This window comes from Rhinatrema bivittatum, chromosome 5, assembly GCF_901001135.1.
Source record: "Rhinatrema bivittatum chromosome 5, aRhiBiv1.1, whole genome shotgun sequence".
In the NCBI taxonomy this organism is placed as follows: Eukaryota; Metazoa; Chordata; class Amphibia; order Gymnophiona; family Rhinatrematidae; genus Rhinatrema; species Rhinatrema bivittatum.
Window position 1 is genome coordinate 87,194,955 of NC_042619.1, and position 26,051 is coordinate 87,221,005.

General features: G+C 42.9%; 1 protein-coding gene across 2 annotated transcripts in view; it reads left to right on the forward strand.

Moving 5' to 3' along the window:
• Window positions 1-26,051, forward strand: part of TNFRSF19 (TNF receptor superfamily member 19) — a 160,208-nt gene that overhangs the window by 23,331 nt on the left and 110,826 nt on the right. For both annotated transcript variants that reach the window (XM_029602544.1, XM_029602545.1), the window contains exon 3: window positions 114-224. In XM_029602544.1, the coding sequence (XP_029458404.1) occupies window positions 114-224 (111 nt within the window). The remainder of the gene's footprint in view (window positions 1-113; window positions 225-26,051) is intronic.

Here is a 26,051-nt window from a genome sequence, read left to right on the forward strand (position 1 = left end):
TATTAACAAAATATCACAAGGATTTTTTTCATATGATCAAAAGTGAATATGAATGCTGAGTACTGAAACTATTTCTTCCTTTAAAAACTTTTTCTGTTTCTTAATTTTTTTAGTTAGGTAGAGTTACCTCAGAGACTGGAGACTGCAGAGAACATGAGTTTATGGACCATACTGGAAACTGTATCCCTTGCAAACAGTGTGGACCAGGAAAGGAGCTGTCAAAGGTATGGGCAAAAGCACTAGAACAGAGTATGTTTTAAATTATAAACATTAATGTAGAGTATGATTATCAGCATTTGTGAAACTTATTTCTTTATCACATGACCCTCTTCTTTCTTGTAGCGGGATATAAATATTATACATTTCCCTTGTGTGTTCAAGATAAATTTCCTTGTGAGATGGAAGCTTTAACAGTTCTAACTGGAAGGAGCACAATGCTCTACAAGGATACAGCCCGATACAGTAAAAATGCGGGAGAGTGGGCAAATGCCTGCTCTCCTGTGCACGCGATACAGTATCTTAATTTATTTAAATTAGGCCCGGCGGTAAAAAGGCGCTAGGGACACTAGCGCGTCCTTAGCGCCTCTTTTTGGACAGGAGCGGCAGCTGTCAGCAGGTTTGACAGCCGACGCTCAATTTTGCTGGTGTCTGTTCTCGAGCCCGCTGACAGCCACGGGCTCGGAAACCGGATGCCGGCAAAATTGAGCGTTCGGTTTTCGACCTGACAGCCGCGGGACCATTTAAAATTTTTTTTTTTTTAATTTTTTACTTTTTTAAACTTTCGGGACCTCCGACTTAATATCGCCATGATATTAAGTCGGAGGGTGCACTTTCCCGGTGCCCGGAGAAATTAGCGCCTACCTTTGGGTAGGCGCTAATTTATGAAAGTAAAATGTGTGGCTTGGCTGCACACTTTACTTTCTGAATCGCGCGGGAATACCTAATAGGGCCATCAACATGCATTTGCATGTTGCGGGCGCCATTAGGTTAGGGGGGTTGGACGCGCTATTACCCCTTACTGAATAAGGGTTAAAGCTAGCGTCCAAAACGCGCGTCCATCGGAGCGCACTGTACTGTATCGGCCTGATAGTGAGGAACCAAGTGGTTTGCCAGATACGATGGGATCCCCCACTAGAATGCTTTAAAAGTTAAACAGCCAATCTTAAACTGTAGTCAATAAGAAATAAGCAACTAATGAAGTTCCCACAGTATTTACCCCTCCCAAAAATAAGCTTGGCTGGTGTGTTTTGAGCTATTTATAATCCATGGATTGACTGGTTTGGAAGGCTATGAAACAACGAATTGCAATAATCTAAGCAACTCAGAATCAATTAAGATGTTACTGATGTAAGATTCTAGGCATCTAAAAATGGCTTAAGTTGCCTAAGTCACAAATAGTAGTAAGATGTCTTGACGAGTAGAAATATGGCCCTTGAAGCTTAATTTTGAATCCATCTTAACTCCCAGAATAGAAATATTATCTTACGTCTGTATCTTTGAACCATCCATTTCTAGGGAAGGTAGAGTAGGAACAACCTGGCGATACCACAGTAGCCCTTTTGTGTCTACTGCTTGAGTTCCATGCTCGAGCAGCACCCAGGGTGGCGTGCGCAACTTTTTGTGCCGCAATAGTAACATTAGCTGGTCCCACTGTTTTTCTGATCTTCCTATTCATTACAAGGGCTAAAAGATGAAGGCATGTCCGCAGATCCAAATGGTCCAGGCTCCCCCGTAGCAACGTTGGTAAATAAAGAATCATCTTTTCATCCGCTCATAGTGAACCTTGTGTGAACAAGAGTTTCAGAAAAGGGGATCTTCAGGGGCAAAGTGGAAGCCTCAGGTCAGCCAGCATCATTTTGAATTTCAACATAGGTGAGGCAGATGCGATTAGGCATTACTTCAGCTCAGGGGGATCTGAAGCTGCCCTCATAAAAAAAAAGGTGGGGTCTGGGGAGGATTTACATAGCGGGTCTCTTTGGAAGTCATGGGGGGCAGATTATATGGACAGGCGATGGGCTTGCTAACCAAGGTGGGGAATGGATTCTGCAAGTGGGGGAGGGGAGGGATCAATGTGGAAGATAGCTTGTGTAACCCAGGGGGAGGGGAGAGGGTGAACACTATGGGCTGGCTGCCCCTTTCTTCATTGTGGGTCGATTGCCTGATTATGTGTGCATGATAGCACTGCAGTAGTATATTTGGATTCCCAGCCACACATAACTTCTGAGTTATCCGGCTAAATGCTTTTGAATATGGATCTCTCTGTGTCCAGAAGGCTCCAAGATTTGAAAAGCAGCAGCTGCTTTACCAATCTGTGGTGATCAGATCTGCTCTCAAGAAAACCAAGAGATCTAGGACCCATTCCTCAGTGCCCCCAGGGAAGAATTCTTGTACCCTAGACTTGCTTGGGAGAAAGTTCCTTGAAAATTCCATGCTCTGTGCCTGCATAGCATCCTATCAGCTTTTCATGAGGCAGTATCTGCAGGACATTCTGAAGAGTGTGAAAGAGAAGCCAGAACATCTTTTTATTTCATTTTACACCATCAAATCTGGAATTGCTGTTGCCAAGCGTACTCTTTCTAATTGCCTAACAGATTGCATTTCCTTCTGTTAGGTGGAGGCGGACTTGGACATTGTTGCTGTTATGGAGACATGGTTCACGGATTCTCATGATTGGGATACAGGGCTATAATTTTGTTCAGGAAGGACAGAGAGGACAGAAAAGGGGGAGGAATAGCTCTTTATGTCAAAGACAATATCCAAGCAACTGAACTGCAAGGAATGTGGGGTAGAGAAGAAGCATTATGGGCCATCCTAAAAAAAAGCTGATAGTTCTTCATTTTTACTGGAGTGGCTTACAGGCCTCTGACTCAAACAGAAGAACTAGACAGAGATCTGATTGAAGACATCCAAAAGGTGGGAAAGAAGGGAGAAGTGATGATTGTTAGAGACTTAAATCTGCCGGATATAGACTGGAGAATCCCTTCTGCAGAATCTAACAGAAGTAGAGAGATAGTGGATGCCCTGCAAGGGGCTCTGTTGAAACAAATGGTAATGGAACCCATGAGGGAGGGAGCTATACATGACTTAGCGCTCACTAACTGGGATAATGTCTCTAATGTCCAGGTGGGTGCCCACCTCAGCACTAGTGATCATCAAACGGTATGGTTTGATATTGCAAATAGGATACAGAGAAGTCACACAAAGACCTGAGTTTTGAATTTCAAAAATACAGACTTTGTTGAAATGGGGAAGTACCTGGAGGTAGAGCTAGAAGTCTGAGAGAAAATGAGGGAGGTGGAACAACAGTGGACCAAACTAAAAGGAGCAATTTCAAAGGCAACTAATCTGTATATTAAACAAGTAAACAAGAGCAAGAGAAATAAGAAGAAATCTTTCTGGTTCTCAAAGGAGGAGGCTGATTAAATAAAAGCAAAAAGAGCAGCATTCAAGAAATATAAGGGATCCCAAAAAGAGGATCACAAGGAAGAATATCTAGTGAAACTGAGGGAGACAAAGAAAGTAATAAAGAAAGCAAAAAGTCAGGAAGAAAGGATTGCCAAAGAGATAAAGTGAGGTGAGAAAACATTTTTCACATCAGAGAAAAAGACAGGTCCGAAGGGATATAGTAAAATTGAAAGATGAAAAGGATCAATGTGTGGAGAGAGATGAAGAAATGACGGAAATAATAAACAAATACTTCAGTTTGGTGTTCATTAAAGAAGACCCTGGAGAAGGAAAATCACTAGTTAACAAGACAGTGGATGGGGGTGGAGTAGACAAAACTCTGTTTACAGAAGAGAATGTATTGGAAGAGCTAGGAAAACTGAAAGGGGACAAAGCCATGGGGCCTGATGAGGTTCATACTAGGATACTAAGGGAGCTCAGAGATGTGTTGGCAGGTCCGTTGCACGACCTGTTCAATAGATCCTTGAAAACAGGAGTGGTGCCGAGTGACTGTAAAAGACCGGTGGTGGCCCCGCTTCACAAAAGTGGGAGCAGAGAGGAGGCTGGAAACTGCAGACCAGTTAGTCTCACCTTGGTGGTGGGAAAGGTAATGGAGACTCTGCTGAAGGAAAGAATAGTGAACTATTTACAGTCAGGAAGATTGCTGGACCTGAGGCAACATAGATTCACCAGGAGAAGGTCCTGTCAAACAAACCTGATTGATTTTTTTGATTGGATGACTAAAGAATTGGATCGAGGAAGAGTGCTCAATGTCATCTACTTGGATTTCAGCAAAACTTTTGATATGGTCCTGCAGTGGAGGTTTGTGAATAAAATGAGAAGCTTGGGAGTGAGCACCAAGGTGGTGGCGTGGATTACAAACTGGTTAACAGATAGAAGACAGCGTGTGATGGTAAATGGAACCTATTCTGAAGAGAGAACAATGTTCTGTGAAGTACCACAGGGATCAGTGTTGGGACCAGTCCTGTTCAGTATCTTTGTGAGCAACATTGTGAAAGGGATAGAAAGTAAAATTTGTCTTTTTGTGTAAGGTATTAAGATCTGCAACAGAGTGGACATGCTGGAAGGAGTAGAGAGAAAGAGATGTGATTTAAGGAAACTTGAACAGTGGTTGAAGATATGGCAACTGGGATTCAATGCCAAGAAATATGGTAATCCAAAAGAGCTGTATGTGATGGGAGGTGAAGGGCTGTTGTGCACGGAGCAAGAGATGGACCTTGGGGTGATAGGGTCTTACTATCTAAAGACGGCAAAGCAATGTGACAAGGTGATAGCTAAAGCCAGAAGAATCCTGGGCTGCATAGACAGAGAAATAATCAGTAAGAAAAAGGAGGTGATAATCTCCTTGTAGAGGTCCTTGGTGAGGCCTCACCTGGAGTATTGTGTTCAGTTCTGGAGACTGTATCTCAAAAGGGACAGACACAGGATGGAGGCGACAAAATGGTGGGAGGTCTCCATCAAATGACTTATGAGGAGAGGTTGAAGGACCTAAATATGTATACCCTGGAGGAGAGGAGGTGCAGGGGAGATATGATACAAAACTTCAGATACCTGAAAGGTTTAATGATGCACAATTGACAAACCTTCTCCATTGGAAAGAAATCAGTAGAACTAAGGGTCACAAAATGAAACTTCAGGGAGGACAACTCAGAACCAAGGTCAGGAATTATTTCTTCACAGAAAGGGTAGTGGATGCCTGCAATGCCTTTCCAGAGGAGGTGATGAAGACAAAAACGGTGAAAGATTTCCAAGGGGAATGGGATAAGCACTGTAGATCCTTAAAGGCTTAGAGAATGGAAATGAGGAAAAGAGCACATGGGGGGTAACTTGCTGGAGTGGCGGTTACTACCCTTAACCAATAAGCCTTATACTTGTGATGCAACTCTAACATTGCTCTTTGCTTCAACAGCAAGAGGTAATGGGGAATTGGACTCAGACAGCAGCCAACAAGGGCCCTGACTTTGACGGTTTAGGAAGCTAAGTATGGGGGTGACCTGTATGGCGTGGCAAATGCTACCATAAGCCGCTGGGCAGACTGGATGGACCATTTGGTCCTTTTCTGCCGTCATTTCTATGTTTCTATATGCCCAGGCAGGCTTGAATCTGGTGGGTCATATCAAGCCTTATGGTGTCAGAGCCATGGCAGCATAGTCTACCTAAGATCAGCCTTCATAAAGGAGATATGCAAAGATATGAAGTGGAGTTCTCTCCACACATTCACCTCACACTGTTATTGGGAGAGGGACCCAATGCGATAGTATTTTTGGCCAGTCTATCCTGAGATGTAGAGCCTAATTTCATCCCTCACAGGGCCTGTTATTTTGGTTCCAGGCTGGCCCTATAAAATACACGGAAAAATGCAAAAATGGCTTGTTGCCACAGAAAACAGTTTTTGCCCTTTGGTGGTGTTTGAGGATTTTTCTTTTTTTGTTCAGGGAGTCCGTAGTATGGATTTCCCATGTTATAAGGACGGTCATTCTGCTTGTCCTTGGAGAAAACAGAGTTGCTTATCTATAACAGGTGTTGTCTGAGAACTGCAGGTTGTCAGACAACACAAAACCTGTCCAGCTCCTCTTGGAGTTGGTTTCTCCAAGTCTAAGTTAAATTATAGACTAAAAAGACTCTTACGCGGATGGATAGCAATATTGCATGCTCAAAGTTTCTATAAACTTTGGAATCAAATTTCTATACCAAGCATCTTCTGATAATTTTATTTATTTATTTAAGCATTTTTCTATACCAAGGTATAGCTATCAGCCTTCACCCCGGTTTACAGGTACAACAAAATATTACATTTGACATTGAACTGCGAGAACTGAGGAACATCAAAACTAAAAATCTTACAAGTAAATTTTTCAAAACATTAATTTATTTATTTTTAATTTTTTTTTATATACCGATGTTCCTGTAAAGAATACATATCGCACCGGTTTACATTTAACAGAGTATAAATATAATCAAATCATGTAATTTCTGGCTTAACAAAACGTTCTGTGACCTAGTCTAATTTTAGCTGTTGCATGTTGTAATGTTACTCAAGTTTGAGGACGGACATCCTGCTGTTCTTGGAGAACACCAATTACAGGTAAGCATCTTTAATTTATTGCAAATGTTGGATTCACTAAGGGGATCATTTTCAAAAGGATTTACTCACACGTGTAAGTGGGCTTTTGAAAATTGCTACGATATATGCAATTGAATTGCCATAGGTTTTACATGTACAAGTACACTTTAAGGGGTAGGTTTTAAAAAATTGTGCACGCGCGTCCATGTACATGCGCTACCCGGCACACGCACATGGACGCGTGATTTTATAACATACGTGCGCTGGCTCATGCATGTTATAAAATGCCGGGTCAGCGCACACAAGGGGGGGAATAATTTTCCAAATTCGCACGGCGACACATCGGGGCCTTCCCCAGTTCCCTCCCAGTCCACTCAAATTAAGGAGCGGACTGGGAGGGAACTTCCCAACCCCCTAGCCTAACCTCCCTTCCCCTTCTCTTATCCTGCCCTCCCCCTATCCCTAACCTAAATCCCCCCCCAAATTCTTTATCCAACCTTTTGCTCCTGCCACTTTGCCGGTTGCCTCTAGCCCCGGGACTTACACGCGTCCCGGGGGTTTACGCGCGCGGCTGGGCCCTTTGAAAATTGGCCCGGCATGCGTAAGGCCTGGCCACGTGTGTAAACCTCCGGGTTTTACATGCGTAAGTGATTTTTTTTTTTTTTACAATTTTTAAATACCGTTGCACAATAATATTCCATTGCTACAGTTCACACGAGATAAAACATAAATTAGTACAAACATATATTAAAATTAACTCACATACAGCTCGATCCAGTAAAGTCCGTGGGAGAGCGGACTAACGCCCGCTCTCCCGGCGCGCGCACCGGCCCCTCGCCGGTGCGTGCGATCCAGTATTTAAATTAGGCGACGCGGTGCAAACGAGGAAAAAGAGGCACTAGGGACACTAGCGCGTCCCTAGCGCCTCCTTTTGGCCTGGAGCGGCGGCTGTCAGCGGGTTTGACAGCCGACGCTCAATTTTGCCGGCGTCTGTTCTCGAGCCCGCTGACAGCCACGGGCTCGGAAACCGGACGCCGGCAAAATTGAGCGTCCGGTTTTCGGCCCGACAGCCGCGGGCTGAATTCAAAATTTTTTTATTTTTTTTTTTACTTTTTTTTTACTTTTGGGGACCTCCAACTTAATATCGCTATGATATTAAGTCGGAGGGTGCACAGAAAAGCAGTTTTTACTGCTTTTCTGTGCACTTCCCTGGCGCCGGAAGAAATTAGCGCCGACCTTTGGGCGGCGCTAATTTCTTAGAGTAAAATGTGCGGCTTGGCTGCACATTTTACTTACTGGATCGCTCAGGAATACCTAATAGGGCCATCAACATGCATTTGCATGTTGAGGGCGCTATTAGGTGCCGCGGGTGGGCCGCGTGTTTTCCTCCCCTTACTGAATAAGGGGTAAGGGAAAACACGCGTCCAGAGCAGGGTGACAGTGCGCTCCGACGGAGCACACTTTACTGGATCGACCTGATTGTTAACTAACTTAATACAACAGTAATAAAATATTAAAATTAATCCTTAAAATATAACTAAAACTAATACCTCAATCTATAATAAAAAGGTTCAACATTTCCTTATTTGATATCACTCTCATATGCCCTAAGGGGTAGATTTTAAAAAGCATTTACTCGAGCAAAACTGGTTTTTGCTCGAGTAAATACACTTTACTCAAGTAAGTGGGCTTTTCAAAATTGCTACAATATATGCCATTGAATTGTCCATAGGATTTACTCAAGTAAGTGCACTTTACTCGAGTAAATAGCTTTTGAAAATTGCTACGATAGTATGTCACATTTACATGCGTAACTCCTTTGAAAATGACCCCCTAAGTGCATAAATGGACTTTTGAAAATTGCTATGATATATATTACTTTTACATGTGTAAATCCTTTTGAAAATTGCCCCCAATGTGGTTAACGTCCTTTAGTAAATACCACATTTATGGAGGGAACTAAAGCAGATTTTAAAAACGTTTATGTAAATAGGTCCTTTAATTTGTAGTCACTGCTGTGATCTAGAAATGTATTTATTTAATTATTTATATACCAAAACATCAAATGCTTTTCATTCAATGCGGTTTACAGCTTTAATCATCAATACAATCACATTTAAAACAAGACAGTATAGAATTGACCAAATAAATGAAACTGGATGTCAAAATTAAAACAAAGTCATCAAGTGACATCTTCAAACACCATAGATTGCCCAAAAAAAGTAATGGATGGAAAAATGGTTAAAACAATGTCAATGATAACTTTAAAAAGAGTATAAAAGCATTTTATTTTACAACTTAGGTGTCTGAAGAAGAATGTAATTGAGTCATTATCTAGATCTATTATACCGTTCTTTCATTATTTTTAGGTTTGTCTTTGGGAGAAGTCATTTTATAAAGTAATGAAAGGTTCACCACCAAGACCCTATATTTATTTCTGTATTAATCAGCAACATGTGATGGCACTATAAAAAAAAATGCATGTCACTTTGGGGGTCATTTACCAAGCGGATCGCATGAGCGATACCAAGATGGGGGCGGAGTCGGGGAGGCGTCAGCCCGGGAAGAGGAGTCGTCGGGGCGGCACCGGGGCTGACGCCGTGAAGACTGCGCCAACAGCGAAAGATAAGCACCTTTATCGCTGTCAGTTCATGCCGAATAGCTACACCTTTTTATGGTGTAGTTGTTTGGCGTGACGCCGGCAGCGATCGGAGGACCGTCCCCCGTTACCGCGGGATTCACTATGCCTTGCGGCATTAGTAAATCCAGCCCTGTGTCACTGGATTTTGCCTACTCTGCAGAAATAAGTTTAATAAAAAGATGTGGTTTGTGATAGTTTGAAGTAGTTTGTCATTAAAGAAATCTTTTAGCTTAAAAATAACGACCAGGTTCAGTCTTATAGAATTATGTTTCCCTTTATTTTTTTATAATAAAATTCATGAGCATAGTCTTTTTAAAGGGTAAGTTCCATTGCAGTGCACTTTATTGTTGACAGGTCAAGAGTACTGGTGTAGGATTCAGTGGCAGAGCACCGTGTCTGATAGGCAGAATAGAAATCAAACTGAAGTAAATAAAATAAATAAGAAGTATATATTTAGCCAGGCAAGCTTTGGAAACATCCATTCAGTGCTGGGAACAGGGGTGGCTATCTTGGGCATCATCAGCAGGGCTGCTTTTTCCTATGGGCATAGCACGGGGCTGACTGAATGAGCACACATGACTGCTACAGATCCTACACAGAACCTACATGCTAGCAGAATACCTCACTTGGTCACACACGCATAGCATAGAACCTCATCAAATACAGAATAAGAGACTGCAAATTAGAAATAAAATATACAGACAAAAACTGAATTCTTCTTTGTTCTGCTGTCTACTCCTGCTTTACAACCCCCTCCCCCACTTTCCTGTTCTTTGCAGATGGGGGGAAGAACAAGAGGAAAGAAGGGACTGGATTAGGGAACAGAGGGCTCTCTTTTGCTTTAGACTGTGCTCTGTCCACTCCAGGTTCAAACATCCATCCCCCATTCCTTGTATGCTCCCTGGGAAGGGAGGGGCTGCCTGAGATTTGGGGTACTGGCCAATAGAGCCATGATGCCCGAGGTAGCCACCCCCATTCCCTGCCAATCCTGGCACTGCACTCTGACATCCATGTTAATGCTAAAGACAAACAGTGCCTGTCTCATATTCTCACAGGCAGTTGCAGGTGCAATTTTAATTATTTTTGTTGCCCTGAGGTAGTTTCTGGATAACGTCAGACATTTCTTTGCTGTGATGTGACTGTACAGAGCCTAGTGTCCTTTGATTGCCACTTCGTCTCTGTTTGACTAGTCACCTCTCTTCAGATGTCTGGAGGTGCTTTTCCAGCAAGGAAACAGTTGAGATTGGTTGATTTAAGGCAACCTGTGATAATTCGGTAGCTGTCATTCAGCATGGGTCAATTTTTGTTGCATGAGCACAGCGCTCCCATATAAGCAGAGGTATTCAGCACTGAAATAGCATATGGCAAGCACAACAGTTTGGATCATATCTGGATGGGTTCTCCATTTTTACTTTGAATGTTTATGGATGATGTTTGGGGCACTGAACTTCTTGCTTTTTTTTTTATGCAGCTCTTGAAGGAAACTGTGTGGTCCAGGGTCACTTGGAGATATACTAGATTTTCACAGTGAATCAAATAAAAGTCATTACAGCTGATGTTTTGTTCTTTATTTGTGTAGTGATTGTACAGGTAGAAGATGCTGACCTGTGTTTTATTTGAATTTGGTTAAAGTTGATTAATGATATAGTAGTCAGTCAACCTGTCTAGTTCAATTGTTACAATGTGTTCATTCTAGTCAAAATCTCCTGTTTGTGCCACTATTACTAAATAATTGGTGGAAATAAAGCTGTACATATTTGGACAAATTGGATGATCTTTCCTTTAAAGATTTGATAAAGGAGTGGTGCCAATACGTTTCCTTGTGGTAGGCTTTTCTTTTGTAGGCACCAGTGGCTGCATTCCTCTTCAAGTTCAACATAGAAGTGTTGGTTTTCAATAAGCGTTTGGATTATATGAGCTAACTGGTATCTTCATCTTTCAAGGCAGCATTGAATGGTTGGTTGACCTTGTCATTTGCTGCTGAGAGGTTGACAAAAGCAACAGCAGTGATTTTGGCGTTTCTGAAAGCCATCTTTGATTTACTGGTTGAGATTCAGCATCTGGCCTGTTCATGAATTGCTTAAGGATGAAGCACTTATGTTTGTAGAGGTGGAAAAGGAAGGAAATTGGCTGAAATACTCTTTGGCTCTATGGTGTCTTTAATCAGTTTCCAAAGCGCAACAGTGTACATTTGTCTCCAAATTTTGGTTATCCAATGTATTCTTGCACAGGAATTGAATGATTTCAGAAGCCAATCCCTTGTTACTGGTTTGAATTTTGTAATCTGTTTAGTGCAGATGTTGCCAAGGACTACAATCTAGTCAGTGTTAACGTTCAGAATGGATTTTTCCGTTTCTGTTATTGTGAATTTGTCATTGAAATTATTCTTTTCTTGTGGTGTTTTTCTGCCAATCTAGAGGCAAGTTCTTCTCCTGGTGTGATAGTATCATCTGCAAAAGGATTGATTTCATACATTTGGATGTGGTTGGCATATATGATTGCCTGGTTAGGTGTGACTCTTCATGTATAGTTTGTTTTGCAGCCTCATCAGATGTATTTTCTGGCAGTGTATTGTACCAGTTTGACCAATTGTTTATAGTTTTCCAGGTTAGGTATTATGCCTACCTCTGCTTTATCAACAAATACTGCAACATTATGCCTGATATCTTTCTGAAGTTGAAATAATGGCAAAGTCTTTGGTGTAACAAGTGGATGGACTTCAATGGCAATGGAGTGGTGTGGAGAGTATATTATTGGACCTATAACAACTTGCAGCTTACTGCTGCAGAGTTATTGCTGATAAAAATGAAGCTGCAATTATAATCTTGTTTTCAGTATCCACTATTAAAGGAGCTTGGGATCGTGATCAGATTCAGTTGAATTGCCTTTGTCCAGGCTTCTACAGGTTCTCCATCTTCCTTGACAATATTAAATTCCCATTTGTTGATGTGGCTGTGCCAATTTGTATATTTTCTAGATGTGTTGTTGTTTTTGAAAACTCAAATTTCTTATTGAGTGGTTTGTAGATTGAGGTGATTGAGATTTCTCCAGTTTTTACATTTAGAATCTCAATGTCATTGTTATCAGTCATAGATGAAATCTCAACAGACAGGTCAGATTTTACAAAGATTGCACTGCCATGTTGTTTATGTATGGCCTTTTGAATCACCAGCACTAGCATTCATGATTAATTGCTAATTGGTCCTTTGTATACCTCTTGTAGACACAATACCTGACACTTGTTTTTGGTGCACATTTTGTTGAATAAATATTGTTTGACAGAAGAGAGGCCTTCGGTGTTGACAGATATTAACAGTACTGTTCTGGAAAAGGGCCCATTTTTGTGATGACCCTGATGTCTGTATTAGTCTTTAGGCATCTTTAGTTGTTACTCATTTGTTTGGAATATGATGTTAGCAGGATTATCAGTCAAAAGAGACTCTCAGGAGGTGGCCCATAACTCATGTGTGTGACTGATGTTACAGGTAAGATTCTTTGCTTTCTAGAACAAAAGCTTCAAAGTAGTTAGACTCAAGAGTATCTTAAGGGAATACTTTATCACAACCAAACTGGTAGATGCATGGTCTCTTAGTGGCCATGATGGTGTTTGTGAAAGAAAAAACAGTAACAGAATTTAAGAAAACTTGCTGTAAACACAGAGGATCCTTACTTGAGAGGAAATTAAGTGATCAAGTAGGCTCTGCAGTATTGCAGTAGGAGTGAAAAATAGGCATACTAGGTTTGTCTGTTCATCTGACATTATTTTCTCTGTTTCTGTGTTTCTGTATTGTTATCTTTACAGCAATGAAAGTAGCAAATATATCTCACCAACTACAGACAGAGAATTTGGCATGTGATATTCCTCAAATTACTCCTGATCATGACAATTATCTCTTGAGAGAGACAGCAATTTTACTTGCAGGATTTACTGATTGTTCCTCAAAGAGCAAATCTCTAACATATCTATTTGGCAGCAAACTATCTAATGCTGCCTGAAAGTATTAAAACAATAGAATATTTTATTTTCTCTGTCATTCAGTTTATCAGATTGTGTTTCTTTCCTTTCTGATCAAACCCACATTATGGGGGTAATTTTTGTAATATTGTGCATAGGTTAGCCACCAAAACCCTAAGAGGTCCATATTCAGTGCCACTTAAGAGGTCCATATTCAGTGCCACTTAACCAGATAAGTGGCACATTTAAATATTTGGCTGTAGTCAGCAGCTGCAACTTACCCAGGTAAATACTTATCTGGCTAAGTGGTGGGAGGGGAATGGGTGTAATGGGGAGGAGTTGAGTTAATTTGATAACTCCAATATTCACAGTTAGCCAGATAACTTATCCAGCTAACTTTGGTCACACCATAGCCCTGTCCTAAAGTTAGCCAGATAAATTTATTAGATAAGTTTCAAAGTGGATTTATGTACATAAATCTGCTTAAAAAATTGGAGGTTCATATTCAGCCACTGTGTGACACAGCAAGTTAGACAGATAAACTTATCAGGCTAACTTTAAGATAGGTGGATATATTCAGCGGGACAGCATAGACTAATTTAGCCATATAAGTTTATTAGGATAATTTGCCAGGCCATACTGTGGCTGAAATTGACCCTCCAATTTTCTAAGCAGATTTATGCACATAAATCCACTTTGAAAATTATGTCATCAAAACTATCCAAAACCATTGACTTGCTAAAACATCTGCATGAATTTCTTGGGAAATGTTACATGCATACTTTTTTAAAATGGAAAAGTGTTCACATAATTGAAAACTCAGCCCAAAACCCACTCTCAGGAACACCTCTGCATCATTCAGGTAAAGTTGTGCATGAATAGGACACATGCATATAAATTTACCCATGTATCAAGTGGGCAATTTTATAAAAGGCTGTTCCTGCACATAAAGCACTGTTAACCTGTTTGAAAATTATCTTCCCTAAGTATTTCTTAAAATGTAAATACATAACATTTTGCAAGCAATGTGTGTCTGTATTTAGCATATTAACTAACATTGTACTAATAATAGTAAGACTAGTAAATATTTCATTGATTTGAGTAACTGTCATTCTTGATTGCAGGAATCTTTTTAAATTTATGGTGAAAGTAGAATCTTTTTAAATTTATGGTGAAAGTAGAATCTGTCTGCTATGGGACAAAGACTGCAAGTACTTTTTTACCAGTGAGCTCTGCACCAGTTCTGAAAGAAAAAGTACATGTGCACTTTCACCTTAAAACTTGCACGGTCGCTTGCACCTGCTTTTTCTGTGGGTAGATTTGTGCTACAAAAGTATACACAAAGAGTTGAAAATGCAACCTCTGTACATGTAAGTTAACTTTGAAAACTGGTGTAGCTCTTGCATGAATTTGCTGACTTTCTTTTGTGGGCTGTTACAAAATTAACTCCAAAATGTTTTGAACAAAGATGTTCTAGTATATCAGCCTTGGCAGGTATAGAAAGAGAGCGAGAATGAAATTTGGCTTTCATGAAAATCAAGAACGTACTAAGCCATAAGAACATAAGAAATTGTCATACTGAGTCAGGGTCCATCAAGCCCAACATCCTGTTTCCAACAGTGTCCAATTCAGGATACAAGTACCTGGCAAGTACCCAAACATTAAATAGACCCTATGCTACTAATGTTGGTAATAAGCAGTGGCCAATCCCTAAAGCCCAAATTTTCAAATGCTGGTGCAAGCAAAAAAAAGGGGCATATACGTATGGCTGGGCCGTGCGCACGCTGAACACATTTTAAAAATGGGCCAGCCACTCGCGTATCTCTCAATACGCGCAGAAGTGCTAGGCTTGGTGAAAGGGGTGGGCTGTGGATAGGGTCTGGGCAGGGCAGGGGCCGACTGGGACAGTGGCCATTAGGCCCTGTCCCAGGAAAGCACGCGCCAGCAGCCGGACGATGCGCGGAACTTGCCGCTGCTCGAAGGAGCACGAAAGTTCTAAAATAAAATAATTTAGAGAAGTTAGGGTGGGTTTAGGGGTTGGGGAGAAAGGCTAGGTAGGGGAATAGGAAAGTTCCCTCCCAGTCCACTCCTTTTTAAAATCTGCCCTTTCGCACGTGAGACGCCATCCACTCACACATGTGCACGCTGATATTAAAATTAGGCGTGCATCTGCATGCACATTTTATAAAATCGGTTCGGCCATGTGTGTGCACCGGGAACCGTGCATGTCTCTTAAAATCTATCCCTAAGTCATCTTAACTAATAGCAGTTTATGGATTTCTCCTCCAGGAAATTCTCCAAAACGTTTTTAAACCCAGCTAAGCTAACTTCCTTAACCATGTCCTCTGGCAACAAATTCCAGAGCTTAATTGTGCATTGAGTAAAAAAGGATTTTCTCCAATTTGTTTTAAATGTACTACTTGCTAACTTCATAGAGTGCCCCCCTAGTCCTTCTATTATCTGAAAGAGTAAACAACTGATTCACATTTACCCATTCTAGTCCTTGCACAATTTTATAGACCTCCATCATATCCCTCTTAGCTCTCTCTTCTCCAAGCTGAACAGCCCTAACCTCTTTAGCCTTTCCTCATAGGGTAGCTGTTCCATCCACTTTAACATTTTAGTCGCCTTTCTCTGTACCTTCACTAGTGCATCTATATCTTTTTGGAGATGCGGCCACCAGAATTGATCACAGTACTCAAGATGCGGTCTCATCATGGACCTATACAGAGGCATTATGACATTTTCTCACAGGACAAGCAGGATGGTAGTCCTCACATATGGGTGACATCACTGGATGGAGCCCTATCACGGAAAACCTTTCTGTGAAAGTTTCTAGAAAGCTTTGACTGACACTGGCACTGAATCACTGAGCATGCCCAGCATGCCATGATCCCTGTGTCCATAGGGGTCTCCCTTCAATCTTCTTTTTTCTGCGCTGCAGTTTGCCTCGCGTTCAGGAGCTCTGTGAGAGATTTCTCATGATTTTTCCTCACAGAAACACTTGAGGTTTTACTTCACAAATAATTTTTCCCTACATGGGTCTCCCTTCGCGTACATTTCATCGACACTCTGTGAGTACTGTGCCTTGTTTTTCAGTCGGTTTCTGTCACCTCACTAACGGTTTCCCAGGCTTTCCAAATGAACTGCAGCCTTCTTTCTCCCTATATCTATCACCCTCATCAGCCCCTTGCTGCCCGCAAGTGTCCTGCCTGTGACCCCACCGTGTTTTCCGGGTTTGAGCGATAGGGACGTCCATGATTCTCATTGCCGCCAGAGCTGCCATCGATGCTCTCATTGACTCCATCGGTACCTCCATCGATTCCCTCGGTACCCTCATCCATGCCGTCAATGCTTCTTTCGATGCCTTCGACGCCCCCATCGATGCTGTCGATGCCTCTGTCGATGCCGTCGATGCTTCCATCGATGCCCCCTTCAGTTCCATCGATGCTCGCATCGATTTTATTGATGCCATCGATCCCTCCATGGTTTTCATCAGTGCCCACGTCGGTGCCATCGATGCCCACATTGGTGCCATCGATATCCATGATGATTCCATCAATGCCCATATCGATTCCATCGATGCCCAAATCAAGTCCATTGAAACCTTCATCCATTCCATCGATGTCACCATCAATTCCATCGCTGCCATCGATGCCCTGGGCAATGCCATTGATGCCCTTGGCAATGCCATCGACGTCACCATCGATTCCGTCGATGCCGCCCTCAATCCCATCAATATCACCATCGATTTCACCGATGCCACTGTTGGCACATCGATTCCATCGATACCTTCATCGATGCCATCAGAGCTCCGCCCATGCCATCAATGCTTCCATCAATAGCTTCGATGATACCTTCGATGCCGCCCTCAATGTTGCCATCGAAAACGTCGATACTACCGAAGCACCTAAACCCAATGCTCTCGACTACACAAAATGCTCCATAATTCAGGTTCTTAACCAAAGCCCTGTATAATCATTGGGCGCTAAACAGTGCCAGGAGCAGGGAAGGCACAGTGACAGTCCATCACCAATCGCCATCCAAGACAGCAAGGGCATCTACCTCGGTGCTAGGGAATGACCGGGCCAAGCACCATGGGAATCATCGTCACCGAATGGTGACCGTCCGCCACCGTCACCATCCAGGACATCAGTGGCATCTTACTCAGTGCTGGAGAATGACTGGGCCGACGGCCAAGTGAGACATTGCTACTGCCACAGATGCTATTCCTAATCCCGGAGACAGTTCCTTGGTGCTGGAGAATGACCGGGCTGAGCACCGAGGGATACAGCCAACACCGATGTGTTCCACGTTTGGTGCCGGCACTTATTCCACACCAGCATCAATGTCCATTGACCCGATTGCGAAGCGGGTTTGGCTACATGAGTCCTGTGCTCCTCTCTATCCAAGGCAATGAGGCGTTCCTCACCGACAATGGTGCCGGGTACTCAGCCACCACAAATTAATGTGGAAGCGCCAGTAACGCCTGGCCGGTCTCCTCTGTAGCTGCGCTATCATACTGGCTTGCAGAGTTGAGATAGACGTTTAAATCCTTCAGGCTGTCCTCAATGCCTCCTGAAATCTACCAACAGCGGAGCCATCAATATTTATTTATTTATTTATAAGCTTTTATATACCAGCATTCGCACCATGGTGGCACCTCCTCATTGCGATACCTGCCAACGACAGCCTAAGTCATCGCCACCGACTCGTCCTTCTGCGCTTTCATCTCAAAGGACAGTAAGTACTCTAATCCCGCTTCAACAACAATCCCATCGAGACCTGGTCACTAAAGGACCAGAAGGTTTCGGAAGATTCTCGGTCATGCTATCTTCCAAGAACCATATTTGTGTCACATATTGCTATATCAGCTATGTTCGACACAACGCCAAGAAAACCTCTCTGCCAACAACTTGGGATTGCTTCAAAACGTCCTCCCATTGCCAGGAACAGGACTCTGTACTCAATAATACTCTGGCTTCTGGAGCCTAATTACGGCCCGACGTCCCAGATACACTAGCTCATCTGCTAGACAAAAGATTCAGCAGACACGACCTCAATTGCAATCCTACCTCAAGACCCGACGACAGCTCTCTACATTTTTTCTTGCACAGCAGAGAGAGAGATGCGGAAACTATTTTTATCACTCACGCCACAAATGATATCCAGACAATACCAGCTCCGCCAGTCTGGCAGGCTCCTGTTCTTTCAGCCTTGCCAGGCATCAGAGCGGCCATCCCACTGAAAACCAGGGCCCGGGGTACCGTTCCCCGGACGCAACAAAACAGGGATTTTAATCCCGCTAGACCTTTTTTCAACAATTTTCTTTGGGAAGGACAGTTCAGAATCGTGTCTTTCGGAACCATTCTTCCCTTACCACAGTAAGTGAGTGGCCTCTATCCTCTGGTCTTCTATATGCTTCATAATAAGTCAACCACATTTTCAATATCAAGTTCCACCGTTCGAACTAAAGTCGACAACTTGTGTATTTCACCAAATGCCTAGCAGTGACTGCTGTTTCTCTCCAGAGCAAAACATCATTCACGATTTTCCTTGCATGGACGACTGCCTAACAGGAGTCAATCCAAGCAAGGAACTCTAACTTTTCCAAGACTCACTATAAACTTTCTCAATTTGGCTGGGATTTCTGATCAACTTCCTTAAATCCCATATCGAGTGGTTCTGGGCTCTACGGTCGCAACAGACTTCCTGCCCAATAACCGCACAGACATCCTGTTAAATTCTTCACATCTCTGCACGCATGTCACATAGCCTCAGCCCATCAATTCTTTCACTACTGGGCCATGGGGTTTTAATTATCCATGTCACTCATATGGCCAGATTAGCCATGAGTACCATTCAGTGGATTTTCAATTTTCAGGGGCTCTAAGCCGCTCAACCGCTTTCTTCCGTGATCCTTATTACCGATCCAGTACCAAATCCTTAGATGATCTTGGCCACAATCACGTTCAACTAAGGTTGGAGAGCTCGAATCCATATCCTGCAACCCAAGATGCGTCTATTCAAGCTCCATGAAGAGTCTCAGATCACCTTCCTGGAGTTTCGTGCTATGCGTTATGCCCTTTATGCCTTCAAACACTACCTCTCTTACAAAACTTTGTGCATACAGACAGACTACATAGTGGCAATGTGGTATTCCAACACACAAATACGCACAGGCTCTTATCTGCTCTGCCAGGAGGACGTGCAGCTCTACCTCTACGCCCTTGCACACTCCATGCATCTATGAGCCACTTATCTAATAAACATACCGAACGCACTAGCAGACCTTCTCCATAGATGTCCCCATCCCAGGGCCGGTGGAAGCACTAGGCCTGGGCCTAGAGCACCGAGTATTAGGAGGCACTGTGAGCAGTGGTATCCCGAGGGGAGCCAATGCCCCCGGGCGCAGGGAGGCTCATGCGGCCACCGGTGGACCTCATCCCACTGGTAACTGAGCAGCGACACATAGCACGCAGGCAGATCGGCAGGGCCGTGGTGGAGCTCACATCACCACAGCACGAAGAAAAGGTTGCGTTCAAGCCTGCAGGTGCTCCTCCTCCTTCCTGCCTGCACGATCCCAGAAGAAAACGTTGCCGGAGCCGCACGGCCAGGAAGGAGGAGGAGCATCAGCATGTGCAGAAGAGAAGCAGCATCAGCGCGTGCAGAAGAAGAGCAGCCGCTGTGGGCCGCCGTGAATCCCAAGTCGCAGTGGCCCGAGAAGAGGAAGAGGCCCGGTAGCAACCCATGAAGAGGAGGCCCAGAGGTGAGAGAGAGGCTTAGGGCCTGTGGATTGTGTATGTGTGCGTGTGTGAGAGTGAGTTGAGAGCTGTGTGTGGGAGTAAGGACCTGAATGTTTGCAGAGACAGCCTGTGAGAGCCTCTGTGTGTGTGAAAGAGACAGCATGTGAGAGTGAGAGCCTGTGCTTGAGCAAGACAGTATGTGGGAGTGAGAGAGAGCCTGTGTGTGTGAGTCAGACAGCATGTGCCAGTGAGAGAGAGAGTATGTGTGTGTGTGTGTGTGTGTGTGTGTGAGAGAGAGAAAGCATGTGAGAATGAGAACCTGTGTGTTTGAGGGAAGAAGATGGAGAGAAAAGAAATAGAAAAAGGACAACATAAAAGGAATTGGCAAAAAAATAAGAAAGGGAAGGTGGAAAAAAAAGCCTGTGACCAACCAATTAGAAAACTAAGATCAGACAGCAAAGGTTAAAAAAAAATTACTTTTTAATTATTGGCACATGTAATCTTTGGGAATGTGCAAGAGTAGCACTTTCTCTATGCGGATCTCACAATGTACAAGATCAGTATGGAGGAAGTGGAAGCCCATGGGGCCTGCACAGAGGAGGCAGCAGAATGGGCTTCAGTGCCAGTAGCAGCAATCGGCAGCAGTACCAGTGACAGCAGAGGAATGAGAGAGGTTCCGAGGTTGCTGGCAAAAGAAAGAGAGGGGGGTCTGCCTTAGTTTGTGCAAGTGTATGAATGGGACTCTGCCTGGGGGTGTATGATGTGAATGCATGGGTGCCTGCCTGGGGGTCTGTGTGTGTGAGAATGAATGTGTGCATGCCTGGGGGATGGGGAGGGAGTGATGTGAAAATGAATGGGAGCTTGCCTGGGTGTGTGTGTTTGTGTGTATGTGAGGGAGCCAGTGAGTGTGAGAGCATGAGTGTGTATGAGAAAATCCAGGGGAGTAAGAGTTTGTGTGTGGGGGGTGTGTGTGTGGAGGGGGAGAGAGTGTCTTAGAGCCTGAGAGTGTGTCAGTGTCTGTGAGAGCGAGAGGTTATGGTGGATATAAGAGCATGAATGTGTATGTATGTGACAGTGTATGTGTGAGAGAGAATGGACATGTGAGTATGTGAGAGAGAGAGAGAATAACCTCCTAATCCTCAACAATATTAGGGTGACTGGAAATCAAGAGCTCCTACAGAAGGGGACAGCAGGTGCTTTTTAAAATCCTTATTAGTTTTAATTATTGGATGTTGTTTGATATATGTGCTGTTTTGAAATATTTTATTGGTGTTTGGGAAATTGTAAAAAATGTATATGATTTTAATTAATAAAAATTCTATTTATCAGTAGTTTTAAAATATTCCTTTATTATGGTTTTACTATTATAACTGATGCTTTATGTTTCTTGATTTTTTTGTTTTATGAGGAATGGTGGTTCTGTTTTTCCATTGTTAATACACAGTGTCTGGCTTCTTGGAGTTTCCATTTCAGTTTTTGTCTAATTTGTGCTCCTTTATTTTGTATTCTGTATTTGGTGGGAGTCTGTCTCTGCTCTATGTGTGTGACCGTGATGAGAGATTCTGCTAGCATGTAGTCTCTGTATAGGGGTCTATAGCAATCGGGTTTGTTTTGTTTCCTCAGTAGGTGGTGTATTGTATTCTAGGACCCAGTGTAATATTTACCCTTGCTTTTTCACAGGTAGGGTTATTGTTGTTTGAGTCCTTGGTGTTATTACTGTTATGTTATGATGGGATTGCAGTATAGATTTTGAGTGTCTTTTTTTTGCGGGGTTTTGTGTTAGTTCACAATGTGCCTGGCAGAGGAAGGTGTTTGTGCTGCTGTTACTGTGAGCTGACACCAGAATTTGAAAATATCTTTTACTATGATGAGCTGTAAGGGAAACATCCAAGCTCCATTGTTTGGGGGAATTTCAGTGGTTGCACAGAGTTAGAGAACTGGAGGTGCAGGATTTATATTGACATTCTATCCCTTCTTATATATTCCAGACTTCACTCTCATAGCCATATAGAATTAGTTGAATGAGGCTATCAAATAATTTTATAGTAGTTTTACTAGACGTGTGAAATGGCCAGCTTTTTAAAATTACGCAGAAGACCCTTTGGACTTTTTAATTAACACTTTTTTTTTGTAACCAATTTTAAAGCAGGATCCATGCTATAGAGGTGGATGTGACGAAGAAATGTCATTTTGGCTCCCCCTCCCCCTCCCAATAAAAAATTCTTCTGTCTAGAGATGCCACTGATTTTCTGTGACCTTAAGCATTAGTACAAGAAGGATTAAGGCGGGGATGCTGGAGAGGCACACAAATGCATTAGCCCTGTATGAGAGTTGTTATTGGCCATGGGGAAGATTTGTTTTGTATTACTTTTTTGATTCTGTTTTTGAATTTGCCTTCTTAGTTCGCCGTGGATGTATAGGTTTGATAAAGTTTATGTGCTCCATTGTTAGAATGGTTTTAGTTAATAGGAAAGGTTATTATGGTAGAGGTACAGCAGGCTAGCACTTCAGGTGCACATGAAGGGGGTGCACAAAGAGGCAAGCTCCTCTGTTGCACTCCTTTGTGCACTTCAAGGACGCGCACCCACCGGAGACCCTTGGTGCGCCACTGGGTGCGAACCATATGGGGCTGCAAGCGGCGGCAAAGAGGAGTGGAGATTTGGCTGGCCGCGAGCAGTGCCCAACCTGCTCGCGACTCAGAAAACCACACAGTCGGTAACACACCATGATTGCAGAATTCTGGAAGGTGCCCTGATGCATGGTCCCTGGCCAGGACTGTTGCTGCAATGACCAGACTGGGTATATCGAAGTGGAAAGGGGATTATAAAATAGGGAAAAAAATCCCCAAGTAGTTGCAAATGAAAGCTCATGGTGCCAGGATTCCAGCAGTGGTACCAACTAGCTGGAGGTATATGCAGCCAAGGAAACTGCTGGGTAAAATAAAATAATACATTACGATCTGAAGTATTAGGATTTGTCCATCAAACATTGAGAATCACAAAAATCTCAGTTTTTAGCCAGTCTGGTGGTTGCTGAAAGCTCATGACATATTTTTAAATAGACATTACTAATAAGCAAACGGAGTATAGGAAAACCACAAGGCTCAACAAGTAGTAATCAAAACGGATGAAGTTTACAGAGTGAACTAATAGAATGGGCATCCGGGATGCTACACATATCCCACCCCTAAACCAGACATGGAAAATAACCAGACAACTTTCTAGTGTGGATATAAAAGGCCACAGCTTTAGTAATCTAAGCAAATACTTCCTGAGGTACCTGAGCCCAATATGCTTGAGTTTACTGGATAGTCCTTGTCGCCATCCACCATTCTTCTTAGCAGGTCCGTACGTGCTCTCAATCCCCTGCCTGTGCACAACTGTCCTGACCCACTATTTTCTACAGGCTCATTCTGAGTAGTATCACTGGTGCTATCTCATCCTTGATCCGTGTGCTTCACCTGGGATTTTCAATTTTCCCTGCTGCACTCCAATCTGACCGCCAAGCCTCCCCCCGTTTTCTTCTCATGAGCCGCTGTAGTGGATAGAAAAATTGGTGATTATTTTGTCATTGTTTACACACACATTTATAAGTATAGAAGATTTGCTTATAAGTCTGAGAATAAGCAATAAAAGCATACAAGATTAGAGTTTGCATTGAAGAAAATTCATAAAAATACTTCCTTCAAGGTTCCCCAATGTGAGTCTTATTTATCTTTGTAGATCTGGGAACACAGCATACTAGGAAATCAGCAACAGCTCATCAGGCACTGTTAATGTCCAAAGCTATTCCCTTGAGGTTTTCTTTCTCCAATTTCAAACAGCTTGTCTCATGTTGCTCTTTTTAAGTTAATTCTTCTGACCTTTGCTCTAGTTTCTTCTCTGGGCTACTTCCATGTGTTTTGGGATCCCAACTGTTTGTTATCACATCGGCAGGCAGTTAGGTGCGGCCAAGTGGCTACTGTCCTGTTTTCCTATGATATCTGCAGTTAGCCACCTAAATAGCTGCTCTATAATATACCTGATCATGACTTGTTTTTTTGTTACAAGCAGGCTAAGAAAAATAGCATATTTATTCTCAGAACTTATAGGCCTTATATAAAATAATTTACACTAATATCAGTTATTTTCTGCTTCAATACTTTCTAATGCGGTACAATATTCTTCCGTAAGCTAACTCCTTAAAATAATTTCTCACAGCCATACACCGAGCACTGGAACGCAGATACCTTGCCTTACCCCCGTTCTGCCATCGTACTGCAGTATCAGGTGCCTTTGTCCCCCTTTCTGTTTAACTCTCAACCTTTTTTATGTATTTATGTATTTATTTATTTTTAGCTTTATTCAATGTCCCCAAATCAGTCACCTTTTATTTCTCTGCCCGCTCATTTTCTGTCTGTTGGATGGGTCTGACGGAATGGTGCCAATCTAGAGCAAGGTCAGGTCAGAGCCATTTTGAAAAATGGCATTGACCAGGCTTGGTGTAAGGTGCCCTGGCCCCAACAAAGGACCCTCATCTATTTTCAAAGGTTCAGGGGGTGGCAGGACAGAAGTCGGGGGATGGGGTGCCTGGGGGTGTGGGGGGCTCTGAACCACCAATGATTTTATGTTGCCCCTTTGGGGAGGGATGGGAACATGAGAGAAAAGGGGATGCTAGGGGAACACTATACACCAATGAATTTACGTGTCTGTTGGGGTCGGGGAGGGTACCCCTGTATCCCCAATGACTTTAATGTTAAACTTTGGAGTGGTGTAGGGGGACCATTGCTGCACATGAATTTTACACATTTTCTTTTACATGGAAGAGTCTGGGTCGCCTCAAATGGTTGAGCCTGGGGTCAACCCTGACCCCCGTTCAACTTTTTTTTTTCAGCGGCCAAGTTATTAGGCAGCCAGCCGTTTAAAGCGATGGCGGTCACTTGAGGTTGGAGCTGCCATCACCTCTAAAGGGCTGCTCGCCACATTCTTTTGTCCCATGGTGTTTGACCGCAAGACAAAAGAATGTGATATATAGCCGCAATCTTTGTTCTGGAGTGGGGCCTCACTATTGTGGCTACACACTCTCCCCCATGACAGTGGGAGTGTTCCCACGAAAAAATATCATGGCTTAATGGCTCTAGGCCTTAGTTGGACAAACTGTTTTGAATGCTGACTTTATAGGACTTTTAGTGCATTGTTTCTCAACCATGTCTAGGAAGCATATCTAAAATTCTGGTTATCAAACTAGCCGCAGTGAATATGAATGAGATACATTGGCAACCCTGTATATGCAAATCTATCTCTTGTATATTCATTATGGATATTCCAAGAACCAGTCTAAGTATGCCTCTAGAACATGTTTGGGAAGCACCGTATAGTGGAATTCAGAGAAATTCCCTTAGATGAGAGTCTTCTGCTGACAGCTGTTAATCCAGATTTGACACCACATATGCAATCATATCATGATTCAGAAGTGATGTTATTGTGATGTTAAAAATTATTTTCATTTTATATTTCAATCACTTCAAAACTTTTCTTTAACATGGCCTAAGTTTATATGTAATGTGTATAATCGTTATTGAGTTTTACTTTGAAATCACAAAGAGGATGTGACTATCTGGTTCAGAATTTGAATACTCACCAACTTTTTCTCCTTCTGAACCACGAGGCCAGTTTTCAAAGTATTTTGCGCAGGTAAAATGTCTTTTATAATGTTTATTGGTTGTTTGAAAATTGCCCACTCTCAATGTGACTAAATGTCCATGCATTATTTCACAACATGCAGATCTTTTGTTATGCTGAGAAGTGTTCTCAAGGGCATGTTTAGCTCAGAGGGGGGAAGTAACCCACGTAGATCACATTATCAACACTATGGGGTAGATTTTAAAAGGTTGCACGCACGCGTCCATGTGTGCGCGCTACCTGGCGTGCGCAAAGGGGTGCACAATTGTGCAACTTGCGCCTGCCGACGCCCATGGCCTTCCCCCGTTCCCTCCCAGGCCGCCTCTTCACTAACCTCCCTTCCCCTTATCTACCCACCCCCTAGCCCTAACCTAAACCCTGCCAAAATTGTTCTACCTGTTGCGCCTGCCTCCAGCCAGGTGCAGGTTGTGCGCGCCAGCAGCAAATGGCCAGTGTGCCGGGAGCTTCTGTATATAAAATTGGTTTAAATTAATTTAGATAATAGTCTGTACAAAAATAT